This window comes from Cinclus cinclus, chromosome 6 (assembly GCF_963662255.1).
Source record: "Cinclus cinclus chromosome 6, bCinCin1.1, whole genome shotgun sequence".
NCBI lineage: Eukaryota > Metazoa > Chordata > Aves > Passeriformes > Cinclidae > Cinclus > Cinclus cinclus.
Window position 1 is genome coordinate 30,356,722 of NC_085051.1, and position 17,742 is coordinate 30,374,463.

Genomic DNA, 17,742 nt, shown 5'->3' on the forward strand with positions numbered 1-17,742 from the left:
TGAGCTGGAACTGAAATCACCATCACACTGGAAAGCACACTCTACATTAGCTATACATATATGTATGAAATCAGCAATGCTGCAATCTGTAATCTTTGTTTCACCTAACAATGTACCAAAGTGCTGTGACCAGGTTTTCTCATACTTCTTTCACTGTTTTTTGTTTGAAGGAAGAGTGGAAGAGAGATGTCAAATTTAGATTTTCATCTCTGTCTAGTTCAGGAGTTAACTGTTGGGTACCAACACCTGCCTCCATGGAAACTATTAAGGAATTAGTGACTCAGCACCTTCACATTTTACCGGTACTCTAGCAAGGCTGAGTTAAGACTGTTCAACCTTGTTTCATGAGCCATTTTTTTGTTGGTAGTCTCACCACCAGCCAGCTGTGGTCTGCTGCAGGGGGCCATAGTGTTGGCACAGAATGAATCACAAATCAAGGCTGTTGCCCTTGGCTCTCTTACAACAGCAAGGATGACACTGTAGGGCAGACGCAGGAACAAATGATGGTATTTCGTTCAGAGCTGTCACAATGATGCCTTAATCAGGACTGAAGCTTTACACTGATTCTCAGACCCGAGGCTGACTTACTCAGGTTGGTGGAAAATACTGGAACAAAACTGCACAAAACACTAAAATGACACCAAAAAAGTGTCCCCACTTTCTGACAGATAAGCTGGTAGTGCAAAGAAGGTGTATATAAGAGGGAGGTGGAAGAAAGGGCTTCCACAGAAACAAAAGTACTTGAAAGTAAAAACCAGTGTTCAGGAAAAAGAAATGCAGTAAGTCCATCTTGGAGATTGCAAAGAAAGGCCAGGTTTGTAGTTTAGATAGGAGAAGGGAATGTGGGAAGAAGGAAGCTGAAGTGGAAAGGTAGAATTACAAGAAATCCAAGCACTAGGACTGTCAGAAGGGGAGAAATGAGAAAACCGTGAGTGCAAGAGAATGAAGTGAGGGGATTGCAAACAGCAAGTAGATTGGAACCTGAGGATTTCTAAGTTCCCTTCAAACCGAAACCATTCTACAGTTCTACAAAGAAAGACTGCCCAAAGCAGCTTGGACAGAAGACAGGTGAGGGAAAAACTCAGGTGAAACAAAAAGGGAAGACAAGACATGACAGAAGTGTCAGGGTGTAGAGGAGCCACAGAGAGAGATTATGGGATTGAAATAAAATGCTGCTTTCTACTCCAAAGAGGAGAATTAGGGACAAACAATTTAATTATATAGGATTTACTAACAACATCTATGAGAGCAGTATGTCTTATATTTCATTGCTATATGAATAAATGCAAGTTATTTTAAAGCACATTTTTGATTGTTTACAAAGTGCTTTTTTATTGGAGTTAGGGCATTATGTTCCCAAACCAAGTGGTATATTTTTAGATATCTTTGACGTAGTTGCAGTTGCTTAACAGATGGCTCACTGCCAATTGGTTTCACAGAGTTCTCTGCTGCTTCACTGCCTTTCTTTGCCTCTACATAAATTGTTAGCTCAATTTCTAACCTGTGGAAGCCCTCCCAGGCAGTTTTTGGACGATATACCTAATATGAACCGATTTAATTAAAAGACCTAGGACTACTCTTCTGGAAATGATCAGAAACTCCTTATCATTGTCTTTCAGGTATTAAGCATAGCAAAGTTTGACCTCAATAGTAAGTAATGATCTGAGACAGTTCATATACTCCTCAGCTGGCTTTGGGCAGTAATAGAGTTTCACTTCAACTAAAATGCAAACATGAGACTCAGAAATCATAACAAATTCAATTAAATTAAGATGACAGAAACTGCCTCTGTGGAAAACATTATTTCTGTTGAACAAGTTAAAATCCATGACTCTGCATAGTACATAATAGAGGTATAGATGCAAATTAATGAATAAATTTGCAGATAATTTATGTTTAACAGACTACAGCATTAGCATCAATAAGATTTAATTACCAATTTGAGGTTTCCACTGAAAGCTGAAATCTCGGAAGGACTTTACCAAAGAAATATCTATACACTGCAGAGACCACAGAAGAGCAGAGAAAAACTAGACAGATCAGTCAAATATGAAACAAAAAGGTCAGTCACGTCTGTCACCCAGTTGCATAAGAAGTGTGTACTTCAGGAATAAAAATTGCATCTCTCAGCCTGGAGATAAGATGCCTCCTTCACAGTTATTCAGAATACCTTTGCTGAAGACAACACATGTGCCAGCAATTTTTATTCACAAATCAGCTATTTCATCTTATTGACTACCCTACTCTTATCCTGCAGGGAGAAAATAGAGCTTATACGCAGCTAGACTGATCAGAGCTCCTCACCAAAAAACACCTATTTCTTCTCCATGAACAATAAGCAATACAGGTTTCAGCAGTTGGTTTATTTCAATACATTGGAAAGTTTTTTGGATAAGGATTTTGAATTCATCTCAGTTTCACCACTATGCTGTCTTGCCTTGAATTCTTCCTGTTCTCTGTCACCAATAGCCTGTATGGTGATATTCAGTGTCTTTTTTTAATGGATATAAGGCATGACAAGATTTGTGGTCTTTTATGTTTTCCAAAATCAAATTTATTTGCTCAGTTATCAAAACAACCAAAATGAAGTCGGTTTATAGAAATATAAGGCTAAAGTAAGCAGCAGTTGCTGAGTTTGGGCTCACAGCATGACTGGTGGTGACTAGGCACGCGTGGGGCCAGTGCTGACCCTGACACATGTGTTTGTTCCTTCTCATGAAGTGACCATCCAGCTTCTGCCAATTTTACTGTACAGTAAGAAACTCATACTGAGACTGGTGAGTCTCCATTTTGATGTCCTTGTTGGGAATTTCTGACATTAAACACAGCTACCTATGTCACGTACACACAGACACATACTAAGAGCCCTCTCAAACTTTTGTAGATTTATTTTTATATAAAAGAAAACAAAACCACTTCTAACCCTGTGGGAGTGGCTTACCCTAGGTGCCTTTCCCTCTTATCAATGGTAATCTTGATACATACATCTCTGCTAACTGACCTGATTATATTTTTCTTTCCTTTTCTTTTCCCAACTCAAATCTACAAACAGCCAAAGGTGAATGGAACCCTGGTTAATGTAGCTAAATAAAACTGAACTATTCAAACTGGTGTATCTGCACATACCAATAACACACTTCCACTGACAATAATTCTGCAGCACCAGAATGCTGCTTGCATCTGCAGTGATTCTGCTGCCACCCAGAACCTTAACATCACAGAATGACCACACAAAATTTATCAGTGTGAGGAATAAAAATGTCACAGCAGTAACTACTGTTTAATCTAAACACAGATTCTGTTTTCTCTGTTTCTACCCATATCCATTATTCCCTCTGCCTGCAAATTGCCTCCTCTGAATTCTCTCACTCCTTCCACTGGGACCCATCATACCATTTATTGCAGCCTAATGCCTCTAGCATGAGATTCAACTGCCAGAAGCTAATTCAGTGTCTGCCTTCTTTATAAACCAGTATCAGCAAATGAGTCTATCAGAACACTTCCACTGTGTAGATGACCATAAAAAACAAGTAGCAAAAAGAGACAAAATTCTGGCAGAACTCAATGCCTTACACATGACCAAGCCATGAATATATTTAATTCTCAATTGTTGGACTCCAATGATAATTACTTCTGTAAACAAAAAAAAATATTATCATCATCAAATAAAGTGTATGTTAGTTAATAAAAATATTAGTGTTCATTGTAGCTTTCCCTAAAAGTAATTTTTTTCTTCAACTGAAATCAAACTCATTAAAATATTCACTTAATAACACTCCATTTCTTTTTTATTTACAGCTTGCAAAACATTTGGGGGAAGACGCTTCCCATTTTATATACTGTAGAGAAGTTGACAATTTAAATTAAATATACTAGAAAAAACAACACTGTGGAATTTGTAAATTATTCATCCACTTCAGCAGATCTAGATCTAAATTTTTAGCTAAACTTGATTTCATATGATTTATATAAACTTCATAGATCAGTGATTCGCTTGCCCTATTTGTGTAATTGAAGTGTTAATGAAATTGATGTATCTGGGCATCCAACCATGTACATTTTCTAAATATCACTTCTAACATATATTGTGGTAATAATACTTTTTTATTCCTGATCACTAAACAAAGTTTTAAGATCTTAAATGCGTATAAAATATGCCATAAAAATCGATCTTAATTTTATGATACTGCCCACCCCCATACATTGTCATAAACCCACTAGAACAATCTTTTTTAGTAGCTGCAAAACAAACAAGACACTAGATGCTTTTCTGCACTGTAAGGAATGCATTTAGGCTGTACCAAGTTGGACACAGCCCACCAGATGCAGTACATTACAGCAGTCTAAAGGGCTGTGCTAAGCCAGTATCAGAAGGCAGAATATTTGCAATGGTGGGGAGGTCAGGAGGAGCTTGGTAAAACAACAGCTGGAAACAAGCCCCTGCACTTTGTACAAAGAATGGTCAGGTGTCTGCTTCCTCTTTCAGCCCTCTTTCTGTGTGCAAACTGCTGTGTTTCCCACGCAATTCCACTTTGTGCAAGAACAAATCCCTTTCTGTTCAGCAAAAATAGTATAGCTGAAGACTTCTGGTAAAGACAATAAAACCATTCTCCTATTACAAAAACACTGTTGCAATGTTATCTGCTAATTATTACTATTATTTTTAGCTTTCCCTCAGTTATTTCAAACTACTTTGTATTAATATAAAGCAGGAAATCCAGCCCAACCTTTAAATAATTCTCTAAAAGCTGAAGAAAAGGAACAAAGCACAAGAAGTGAAAAATTTTGTTCTCTGAAAAACAGACTCATGCAGTATAAATGAGAGAAATAAGCATGGGTATCTATACTCTTACACTATCTAATTGGCATGAATAAAAATTCTACATTACTGGAGAGACAACAGTGAGCTTTAACTAAGGGAATAACAACTAGGGAGCACTGTCTTATAAAAATATACCCTAGACAGTGTTTCTGATTATGTGTACAATCTTCTAGACTATTTATCTATACCAAAATGGAGTCAGGCTACAGTCAGCTTAATTTCAAAAACAGTGCCAAACTTAGATTCTTCTGTATGGGGAGAGTGGGTGTATTTGTGGTTCGGGGAAGTATAGTAAGCAACGAAGTCTAGAACTATATAAGAGAAACAAAACAGTAACTTTTGCTTTGTTGTGGTATTAATATCATGGGAAAAGAGGAGACACTATTTCTTAGAGTCCCTCATAGGGACACACAAAGAATGAGGTCACCAAGGTAGAAATGGACATTGCTTTCTCTTAAGAACTTGTACAGTGTCTGGAGTAGTGAAAGAACCAAAAGTTTTTACATGCAATTTCACTTCTATAAATATATAATTTTGCAATGCTTTAGCTCTAGCACATTAGTTGCTGCAATTAAAATGTGAAACTCTTTTCTTTTGAGGATCTCGTCTGATGTTTCCTAACATTTGCTACCTTTTGCCAAGAACAAATATGTCATATAAAATATTTGCACTTCTGAAACTTCAAATTCTTCCACAGGTAAAGCAGCTCCTCCAAACAGTTTCAGATCTCAAATCATCTATGCTGAAGATTTAATAAAAAGCAACCCTTCCCAAAATAAACCTTCTGCACTACAAAGGGCAGACTAACAAGTAATAATTTTTTAAGAATACACCATAGCAATACAAGAACTACAAAAAAATACTTCCTCTTAAGATTTTCTTACACAGTATCTTTACTCCCCAAGTAAATGATAAAGCATCTCTAATAACAACTTTAGAATATTTTTCCATAACCTAAAAATTCATAGAAATTATTCTTTTGTGACATCCAGTGATACAATTCAAGTGTTCAGAGTCCAAACAGTTGCCAGTTTTTGGCACATGTAAATGACGCTATCATTTGAATTGAAGAAGTGAATAGATTTTGAAAGCCAAAGTGACCTACTGTGCATTCTGTCAAATAATTTCCTATATAGAACTATTAAACTTCTGGCACAAGTCATATTTTTTACCTCCAAGATTCTCGTGGAAACAATTGAATGAAAAGTAGAAGATGAAAAGTATTTTGTTGAGATTGATGTAGCACAGAGCACTGAAGTGGAAGACAGTAGAATTCCTAATCTATACGGAGTGAGGAATATTAAATATATCAAGTTTACCTTTCCTCTTGAATTTTCCTATTTAATTATAGCTTACAGTATTTCATAGTTATATTTACCTGTATATTTATACAAAATCCCCAGTATAGAATATATTATCTCTATTACACTAAGATGTTTACTATACACATTTCCAAAACAACAGTTTCTTTCAGTTTTAGAAGATGCTAAAATATCTTTCATGCACTAGGTAAAACCAGTTAAATCATTTATTGACACTACTCAGCTGTAAACAGCTGTAACAGAGCAATGATTTCACATTATTACAACTTTGCATTGTATAGACAAATTCTGCCAGTTTGCTTCCCAGCCACACAACCCAGTTTTGAAACCCTCAGTGTTGCTGTAACATACACACTTTTTCATTAATACAGATATAGCAACACAGGTATATAAGCACCTCTCATACTCTTCTGCTGTGCTCGAAGCAGCAGAACATGCTGTGCAAAAATTCTTTTTGCTTTTTAATAAAATGCATTCTGAGTCCAAACTTTTTCAGCAAACCGATTTTTGCACTAGCAGCATGTGAGTGGATCACTCAGAAAAGGCAGCAGCTTTTAAGAAATGACAAGGCAAACGAGATTCTTGGACAGGCACAGTGAACAAGCTAGTTCTTGCTCTGTGTACTCAAAATGTACTCAGGGCTCTTGCACTGAATGCTTTGCATCTCACTACCACAGCAAATGTGCTCACACTAAGTGTACAGCAACTACACATCACACCTCTAGGCAGAGTAAGTCAACTAAAAAATCAGACAGTATTTCTGTATAAATTACATGGGTGATGCAATACCATAATTCAGACTAACACAGGAATCAAATAGCACCCAAGGTTAGCTGCCCAATACTTTGTATCTAATGAAACAAATTACATCTTCAATAATCATCTTTTTTTTAAAGAAAATATAACAATAAAAACAAACAAAGACACAAAATATTTCTGGGGAGAATATTAGACTGTCTAAACAGTGTAAAAGCTATTGTGAAAATCCCACAGTTCTAGCTAGACTGGAAAATCCATATTTTTAAGCTTAAAGACAAAAGAAAATTCTACTCTCTCTTGCCTGCAAAGAATGATGATGATTTAACAGCAGCTTCTCATTAAGATTCTGCAGGAAATAAAATCCCTAGGAGACAAACACAGCTCAAATAATTTTCTGCCCTTTTCTGTTCTTTTTCCAGGAATGCCCAATGCAGAAATCAGTAAAATGGATGAATTGTAAAAGAGTTTGAAAAACTCCATAGTGTTAAGCGTTGCTGTTCATGGATAAATTCTGTATACCACTGGATACCTAAGCACTATTTGGTTTTAAAGGAAGAACTGGTCAGCTTACAGTAGGAAGGGACAATAACACAATAATTTTTCACTCTTAAAATGGGAGTTGGAGGCCAAAAAATCCAGCCAAAATTAAAGGTGCAATGTGTAGGTTTCATTCAGTTTTGAAATCTGCAAAATCTGTGACTTGAATGTGATGATGCTTAGTTCACCTTGAATGAGTGATGTATGTGATTGCAACATACACAACATAAAGCTTATTTACTACTCACTCAGTCTATCTGCAAAAAGCTTGCAAGAAAAGAGCCCAATAAAGGCAATAAATATTAATAAATATTTCTTGAAAGAAAACAATGAAGGTGAAAAAGATTGACTACTGTTGCTATGATGTTCCATGAGGGCAGTAAAGGCCAAATCAAACAAAAGCTTAGGTGCAGTCTCAGATAAAATTTCCAAGCAATTACATAAATCTGACTTCATTAAACTCCCACATCAAGCAAAAGAAGCTCCAGCAAGTCATAGAATAGTCTGAGTCGGGAGGGACCTTTTAAAAACCATTCAAGTCCGATCTCCCCTGCAATAAGCAAGGATATGTTCAACTCGATCAAGCTGTTCAGAGCCCCATTGAACCCGACCTTCAACACTCCCAGGGATGGGGCATCTGTAGCTCATCTGTGCAGCCTGTGCTACTGCCTCACCAGCCTCAGAGTAAAGAATTTCTTCCTAATATCTAAATTCACCCTCCTTCAGTTTAAAACAATTTCTCCTTGTCTATCACATCAGGCCCTGCCTAAAAAGTTTGGTCCCATCTTTTTCATAGTCCTCCTCCCTTTAAGTCCTGAAAGAATGCAATAGGACCTCACTGGAGCCTTCTCTTCTCCAGGCTGAATCTAAAACCTGTCTGGTCAGAACAGCAGCAAAATGTACAGGGAGGAACAATTCTTCAGCAGTCATTACTGACTCATTACTTTGCACATCCACCTGTAGGAATAAGGCCTAAAGCCAAGAGAGATGCTCTGAGAAGTGCGGTGAAGGGATTAATGCAGGCAGGATGGCCCGCTGCCAGGGGTGTGAAACCCTGCCTTAATATACAAACAGCTGCCACATCTATGAAGCCAGAAACAGGATATTTGACTACAATATCACCTCCTTTTCTCCCCCAGGTATAAATTTTGCATTTGAAATCCTCTTTGGTAGAGGATGAGAAAAAGATTCCATTCTGCAGAAAAATCACCAGGCTTGCTCCTCTCTTCCTTGCCAAAGCTGGGATGCCTCTGTAAGATTTGTGCCTCTGCCTGCCTTGGACATCACCTGTGAGGAGCTGTACATAGTGCTATATGCTTGCATTTTGCAGATGCAGTGTATTTATTATAGTTAGTCTAACAAGAATGTAAAACATTTTGCTCTCACGAGCTACACTATCTCTGAATCTGTGCTCATGAAAGTTCTTACTGAATGTGACCAGACTTAAAGTGCCAAATTGGTTGCAGTCACAGAGCAAAGCTGACAGCACCCACACCCTCTTGATCTCTAGGGAACAGCTGGGAAGTGAGGGATTGATTTGCTGTCAAATTTCTATACTCAAAATGAAACATCATTTCCTCCTTTTTCCAACAAAAGCTATTGGCCAACTAAGTTAAGAGGTAACAGGAGAGAGACACTGGAACTTACAAATTGTTATGTGAATTGTAACAACAAAAGCCTTTGCCAGTGATGACAAGCAGGAACAAAAAGGCATGTGTGTTCTTTGGCATATGTATCATTCAAAGCATTCTTGTCTAAAATTAACCAAATAAATTTTTCAAACTGAACCCAGAAGCAAAATGCAGACATAATAAAATCTGAATTCCAATTTGATATGAGTCACTGTCAGACACATTATTTTTTAAGAGTGGAAAACTTCAACTGAAAGTGAAAGCAGTGATTAAATGGCTCAAGGGAATGAAACACCTGGAAATCCTAAGGCAGAGAAATAATCATATCTCTCTCTCTCTCTTTTTGAGTGCAGAAGACCTGTATTAGTTAGGAATCTGTTTTCTTTCCAGAAACAACTGAAATTAGTTGCTTAGAGACTGCAATACTGCTATCATCAGAAAGGATACCTCTAGAAAACAGACAAGAATAAAGAAAGTGAACTGTAAAAAAACGAATGGAAATTAAAAAGTGCATCAAAGCAGAGAGAATATACAACAAACACTCTCTCCTGACAAATAATTTTTGCAAGATTTAGATATTTTAATTCAGGAAATAACTATGAGAACTGTAATAGGGTTTTTTATCAGAGATAATAAGGAAGGAAAAGACTCTAAAATGAGGAATAAAACAGAGATAAAACTGGGCTGATAACAGGAAATTTAGATATTCTGGAAAGGGAAACTGAGCTGGAAAGACTTGTACTGTTCATGACTGTTTCAAAAGCTAATTTTTGGTAGAAAATCAGCACAGGATAGGCTAAAAAATACCTTCAGCACCCTCCCCCTCCCTAAAAATAACAAGGACAAAAGACTAAAAAAACCTCCCCAAAAAGCCCTGTGTAAAAAAAAAAAAAAAGATAAAATAATATTGTATATCACTGTTACAGGGATTTAATAGAGAAAATATTACTCCCAGGGCTGTGTGTGCAAGTTTTTCTTTAACCAAATGTTGACTCATTTATAAGACAAAACCTAAAATTTATTCTTTCAACTTACCACCGATTCTTTTTGAACTAATTTGAATATTTGTACCACAACATTACCACTTCAGGCAGAAAACTGATTTAACTTGATATATTACAGGGAAGCTGCCTAAGATAGCACTGCATCAGCTCTGTCATAGGTATAATTTTCAGCCAAAAAAATTCCATACATTCAAGAAAAAGCTTAGTGTTTATTTTCCTCCAGCTTCTGCTGCTTTTCTGCATTTAGAATTTATGTAACTTAAGTATTATTTGAAAAAATCCCCACATATTTGAGGCAATATTAATTTAAAAATAGCTAAAATGATACATGAACAAATTACTTATGTTTCTTGGGAGAAGAAGTGAGTTCTATCAGTATCCTGCAGCCCCACAGTGCTAGAGTGAATATTCATCCTCCTTTCCAGCCCCTGCTATGCTTCTCAACCAACAGCCTAGGGAAGCATCAAAGTAACACTGGGAGTTAAAGCCTGGAGAAAGAGACTTTCCACGGAGACCTGTTCTTGTCACCACACCCTTCAACAACATCAAGCTGGTGGGAAGTGAGAGACTGACAGCCTACCATCTTTAAGAGTTCACGAGGTTGTGAAAAAAATATGCTTGGAAAAGCAAGGGAGGGTTGGAAATGCTGAGAAGAGACAGGACAGGAGAGCCTAGGAGATGGTAAAGGACTAAAATATAGGTGGACATTCACATCCTCAATTCCTTGGAGCAAAATCCAAGTTAACTGGTTTCTAGGCATTAACATGAAAACTGGGAGAAGGGTCCTACTAGCTCTTCCTCTGAACATTGTCAACTGCCCTGGGAGCCACTCTCCACAGCAACAAGCTGGTCTTGGGGCCATGGGAACAAGATGCTCTCTCACAGTGTCTTTCTCTGATTCCACAGCTGGTCCCACACTGGTGAAAGCTGCTACTGACTCAAGGGATGCTGCCCTGCCTCTATGCTTAGACACAATTTCACATATTTATGGTACCTTTGAAGATAGCAAAAGCAGTAATAATATACCTGAAGAGATTAAAAGCTAAGCTTAAAAGAACATTACATCAATTTATTTAAGTATAGTAAGAATTTACTATGAAATTATGACAGGATTCATTATGACAAAATATTTTCTCCAGTTCCTAGTGGTTACTGGATTCAAAGACACAATTAAACCCAACAATACCCATAATACATTAAAAACTGTGGCAGAGCTAGGAAAAGATGTCAAATGAGTTGAATTAAGAGAAGAACAGGACATCCTGCTTCATATTCTAAGACGTGACAATGATTTATTCCCTCACTATGGACCTTACAGATGTAGTAAAATCCTTGTTCTTAATCTGTGAGAGAGCAACAAAAGGTTTCTGTAAACTGGCAATTGACCATTCCCTCAGTACAGAAACAGTAAGAAGCAGCAATTAGGATGCATTTCAGTTTGGTAATACTGTACTGATCCAATGCTTTATTTGAATTAGCTACAACCCTCTGTTTTAAATAAAGAGACCTGTAAAATTTCTTATTTAGCTTCTTTAATCCACTGTGTTTAATGAACAGAGCTCTAAATTCAAATGGTAATCTTTCTGAGCCTGAGCAACAGATTCTTTTTCCATCCTGTTATAACCTACCTTCTATGGATTCTGGGATACCTTAGGTAGTATTAGGGTTATAGTACTTAATTACTATCGAATTTAATACTTAATACAGTGTAACTTATTAATACACCCATCAAATAAAGCGACGGAAGCAAAGACTAAATACAGTTCAGTTTGGTTTGGGTTTGGTTTCTTTTTGTGTAAGATAGGAAACGGTTTTGAATAGTTCTATGAAAAAGCTGAATGCTGGTACTGCGATCAGTTTTTGGCTGGTATGTTAAACTGAATTAGACCATGAAGGAGCCAGACAATTGTTTTTCCCCATTCCTTACAATTCTTCTTATTTTTTTCAGACTGGTGCATATTTAGAAATAAAATCTAGGCAGATGGGTAGGACAGTATGATAGAAATGCCAGGCATAAAAGCAAGTGGACAGGATGGCAAAAGAGCAAGTATCAGTGAGTAAGCAGACTCAAAGAACAACAAGGGGTCACTATATTCAAGGATCAGGTGAAAAGGCAGGAGGAAAATGCCAAACATTCAGCAAGTTGCTAAAGCAGTACCAAACATTCAACAGGTGTGCCAAGCAGCAGAAGAGCAATCCCATAAAGTCAGCAGATGCACTCAGCAGGAAGGTGATGCCAGGCACTTGGAGCAGGAGACAGGGCAGCAGGAGGCCAATGCCCACGTACAACCGAATGAAAGGACAATAAGGAGGCGATACATGCTGGCCAACAGATGGACAGGGCACTGGGTAGTCACTGTCAAGCAATTAGCTGGTCAAGAGACTCAGTGCTGGTCAAAGCCAGACAGTCAGGCAAAGGGCCAAGATGTCAGAAGGACGATACCACACAGCCAGCAGGTAGAGAGATATAAGACTGAAGTGAATGCCAGGCAGTTCCCAGACAAGGCAGAAAAAGACCAAAGCCCACCAACAATCAGATGCCACTGTTGGCAAGAGCAAAACATAAGCCTGCCAAATGACTGACAGGGTAGCGGGGTGGCAGTGCTTTTTCAACAACCCAGGATACCGTGAGTGAAACAGTCCCAAGAGTCTAGATGCTCACCCTTTGGTAATATCATTTGATCAGAGTGAACCATGAAAATCCACAGGAGAATAGCACACAAATGGAAACAGCAAATGAGTCTGACCCTAGCACTTGGGGAGGCCATGGGACCTTCCTATAAAACAAAAATATGAGAATCCACAAGAAAATTAAACAAATGGGAAAAATGTGTCTAAAAACCGTTTCTGATGATGATTTAAAAAGCAAAAAAATACTAGCAAAGAATTAGTTTGGAAATGATTGGGTGGGATTGAAGATGTTGCTTACCCCTCTCTGGAGCCCACATAATGGGAATGTTGGGAATTTCTGCAGCAGAAAAACAGAAGAGAAAAGGGATTTCTGACTCCCAGTTCAAGGAAAGCATGTCAATTTAGGACTGGGTAATCTTTTTGGGCAAAAAATAAGAATTCAACTGAATCTTTGCCCATCCCCAGATACATGCCTTTATGGAGGTTTGTGAAAAATTTAAGAAGCCCACATCACTTTCATCTCATGACCTCCCACCCTTGTTCCCCAAAACCACACTTACCTCTAGCACCTCTAGTATAAGAGGGGAAAGGGGTTGGTCTTGTGAGCTCATTCCCATATCCACTGCAAAATGGCTTGTGAAGTTGAACAGGAGTACCCATTAGCCACTGCTGGCCATTTGTGAGATAAACGGAAATCATCATTAACTGTTACTCATTATTAGTGTAGGTTGGTGCTTGAATTTGGCTTAGACATACCCACACTCTAATGAAAATAATTAGCCTTATGAATCTTGTGGGATAACCTTCTTCTAAGTATCAAACTTATCAGCATCTATTTTTTACCTGGAATATCCTCTTCTCTTTAACTTAAGCATTTTGCCATTTAACATGGTTGGCTTTTTAAACAAATTAAACTCTTTCAGAAATCTTAGCTGCTGCTTTATTTCAGAAACATGCAATGAACTCTGAAAGGTAAGAAGTGAGAAAATCCCAATACTAATAAAGTTCAGTAATTTAACTCATCTGTCATTTAAATCATGAGACTTTTTATTCAGTATCTACCTAGAAACTAAAAGAATCAACCAAGAATCAAGCTTCACTATTTCTGTCTATTTTGAAGTCCTCATTGCAGGTGCATTTATCTACCTGCATATTCACTTTTTATTGTCAACACTGAAAACCTACCCTCCACTTTGACAAGGCAGTAATATGAAACAAGAAGCCAACTCTCCCCTCTTCAAACTGTGGAGGACCTTAGAATCTGTATGAACTTGCCATGCACTCATATGCAACAAAGTTTTTAAAGAATACAGCAGCGACAGGCTAAGCTGATGGAACTTTACTTATGCTGATCTTGGGTATCAACCACTCCTTCTATCAGAGCAAGGCACAAGAATAACAAAGGTCAACAGAACTTCAAATTTAGAAATTTGGGTCATAGAAAAGGAATTTCTTCCATACCCAAACTTTCCCATATTGAACACTACTATTTGGACTTAGAACAAAATGGCAAATAATTTAGGCAGAGAAGACAAAGAGACTTCCATCATGTGATTAGTAAGGGCATAAACCAGCCAGGAACTGCAAATACTGGCTGAACAAGAGATATCAGAGAACAAGGTAGTAAAGGCACACATTGGTAGTTTTATAAAATCCTGTGATTTTATGGCCAGCAGAAACTACAATTAGCTGCACCACATCAAAATCAAAATTGCTATCACCTTCTCTCTGAAGGGAGATCTTTCAAGCTTAATGAAAATGAACTATGACAAACTGATCTCAGCATATCAAAAGAAAATGCTTATTTGTGGAGGAAAATAGGGACTTTTAAAATTCACTGACAGTTTAAATGTCAACAATAAATAACAGTAGGTTATGTACCTCACTATTAATTTAGGTATTCTGATGACAGAGTAACTGGGAAAAGAATATATGCATGAAGGGACAAGAAATGAAAACACAGTCTAAATAAAGGTCAAAACGTAATTATTTTTCAGACCATTACTGATAAGACTTTCATGCCTAAGCATGACAATAGTCATTTTGGTTTTCTATTTTGGTACTTATACTGAGTCAACATTTTGCTAAAGCTTCACTGCTCCATGTGGTAGCAATTAGCAAAAGCAGGAGAAGGACTAGTTATAATCCTAAGAATAACTCCTGAAGCCAGCTGCTTTCCAAGACTCTTTTAGTTTCTTTCCACTTAGTGGCTGGAAAAGCTCCTACACAGCAGGGAAGAAGTAAATGAGAAATTTTCTATTCTTTAATAAGTATTAGTTTTAATGATCAACTATTTTAATAATGAGTCATTTTGCAATTCTGGTGTGCTAATGTCAAAAGGACTAACTCACTCAATTTTTCATACATCTTAAATCTAAGCTAGTACTTGCCCTCTTGTTATCATGTCTTTAAGCTGCCTTGACAGAGAAGTCTTCCTAATATGTCCATGTTATTTTTTTTGTTATTTATCCCTGTTGTAATAGACCATTATCAGAAAAAAAAAAGACAATTAAGGGCAAAAATTACAGGCCTGACAATGTTTTCAAGATTATTTTGCTTTAACTTGTGTTTAGTTTTTGTTCAGTTTCCTATTATCGTCTCCAAAGTGATGCTTTCATGGAAACTATTTTTATCAATGCCTAAGAGGAAAAAAAAAAATCCAAAAGTTCCAAACTGAAAATTTCATTATGCAGAAGTGCTACGGCAGGCCTATTTTACTTCCCCAGTTACAGAAAGGACTGTAAGATATATTCACTGTTGTGGCTATACTGCTAATATGAGAGAAGTCAGTTTATTTAAATTAATAGAGAAATGTCTATATGAGCTGTGGGCTCTACAGTGAAAACACAGCTAAAAGACATCAGTAAAACCAAGAGGAGAAATACTGTTCTCTTTACCCCATTGAAAAAGCACACCATAATAATTTTGTTCATCTGGCTGTATTTTTGGAAGTACTGGGTTCACTCACACAGGAGCCACTTGCCCACTCTCAGGACATGCCAGCCTTGTTCCAGCTGCCATTCCTAAATTACCTTGGGAAAAAAAAAAACCCTTTAATTTCAAAATTTAAGAACAAAACGGTGAGATTTCCTGGCTCATTATTGTGGTTTTGTTTCTCATTTTATGAAACATTCAAATTCCTTACTGCTGTTTTACTATTCTTTTCAGCAGAGCTTGCAAATATTTCCTACATGTTTGAAAGTAAAAAAAAGAAGAACAGCCTCTATTTGCTATTCAAGAGTACTAAGGACACACACACACAGAGAGAAAAAAAAAAAAAAAGGCAGCAAATGAAAGCTGATCCTCAAGCAAAAATAACCAAAAGCTTAATAGGAATTCTATTAGCATTACCTTTATGGTATGATGTCAGGCAACTTTACACAGAAGGTTAATACATTAGTTAAGTAATTAAAAATATATTTTCCCCAGCATTCTCGGCCAATATTATCAGGGTTTCACATTTTCAAAAAAGACAAAAGCAATTAATGTAGTCCTTTTGAAATCAAGAAATAAAATTGTTTAATTATTATTTTCAGGATCCATTTGATTCAAACTATCTTCTCATCTAACACATACAGAACATAAAGCTATAACTGCAGGATGATTAATTTAACATCATCCATGATTTCTGCAAGAAGTACAGGATAACTTGAGTTTTATAAGACATTTCTCCCACTAGCAAACATTTTTGATTTGACAGAATTAAAATGCAGAATATAGCTCTTTAGGGATTTGTGTGATCAGTCTCTTAAACAAACAAACCAACCCAGATGCATAAAGCCTTTCATTATGATGATTTTATTACATTTTTCTGGCTCAAGCTTTCTACCACCAGCTATTTTTACAATTCTCTTTAGTAGGTAAAGAAAGCCTTTGTTACCATACAAAGTCTTTAGTATCGTACATTATTTCTCAGTGAAAGTACAGGCAAAACCAAAGTTAATTCTCAGTGTTCTTTATGATAAACTAAACAGACAGAATTGTGTAACTCTCATAGAAAGCATCTCTCCTTGCCTTCATAATTTTTTTTGCCTTTTTCTATATCCACTGTGACAGCTGAAACTTTTTAAAAGGAATGCCAATAAAAATATGCAGTTTTGCATTTTAGACACATCAATCCCATACAGAGACAAGTATTGTCTGTACTTGTTTGATAGTCTTATTTTTTTTTAATAACCTCTGATAGCTGAGTAAACGGAGCTGAAATAGGACCTGCCTCTCTTGCTCACTATTTCTCACTATAGGTGCCTGAGCAGCTTTCAGGTGTTTCCATGCAGTGGCTGCGGTTGATGATAGTGAAACCAAACCCTTCAGTGATGACAGCGTGCTACCAAGTTTCCCGGAGAGAGAAAAAGAGAAAGAGAGAGAGAAAGAGAGAGAGAGAGAAAGAGAGAGAGAAAGAGAGAGAGAAAGAGAGAGAGAAAGAGAGAGAGAAAGAGAGAGAGAAAGAGAGAGAGAAAGAGAGAGAGAAAGAGAGAGAGAAAGAGAGAGAGAGAAAGAGAGAGAGAGAAAGAGAGAGAGAGAAAGAGAGAGAGAGAGAGAGAAAGAGAGAGAGAAAGAGAGAGAGAGAGAGAGAAAGAGAGAGAGAAAGAGAGAGGAGAAAGAGAGAAAGAGAGAGAGAGAGAGAGAAAGAGAGAGAAAAAGAGAGAAAGAGAGAGAGAGAAAAAGAGAGAAAGAGAGAAAGAGAGAAAGAGGGAAAGAGGGAAAGAGGGAAAGAGGGAAAGAGGGAAAGAGGGAAAGAGGGAAAGAGGGAAAGAGGGAAAGAGGGAAAGAGGGAAAGAGGGAAAGAGGGAAAGAGGGAAAGAGGGAAAGAGGGAAAGAGGGAAAGAGAGAAAGAGAGAAAGAGAGAAAGAGAGAAAGAGAGAAGAAAGAGAGAGAGAGAGAAAGAGAGAGAGAGAGAAAGAGAGAGAGAAAGAGAGAGAGAGAAGAGAAAGAGAAAGAGAAAAAGAGAGAAAGAGAGAAAGAGAGAAAGAGAGAAAGAGAGAAAGAGAGAAAGAGAGAAAGAGAGAAAGAGAGAAAGAGAGAAAGAGAGAAAG

General features: G+C 37.2%; 1 protein-coding gene across 7 annotated transcripts in view; it reads right to left on the minus strand.

Moving 5' to 3' along the window:
- GPHN (gephyrin) overlaps positions 1-17,742 on the minus strand; it is a 273,967-nt gene that overhangs the window by 108,664 nt on the left and 147,561 nt on the right. For 2 of the 7 annotated variants that reach the window (XM_062495958.1, XM_062495953.1), the window contains exon 5: positions 13,005-13,043. The exons of the other annotated variants lie outside the window; for them this stretch is intronic. In XM_062495958.1, the coding sequence (XP_062351942.1) occupies positions 13,005-13,043 (39 nt within the window). The remainder of the gene's footprint in view (positions 1-13,004; positions 13,044-17,742) is intronic. 7 annotated transcript variants of the gene reach the window in all.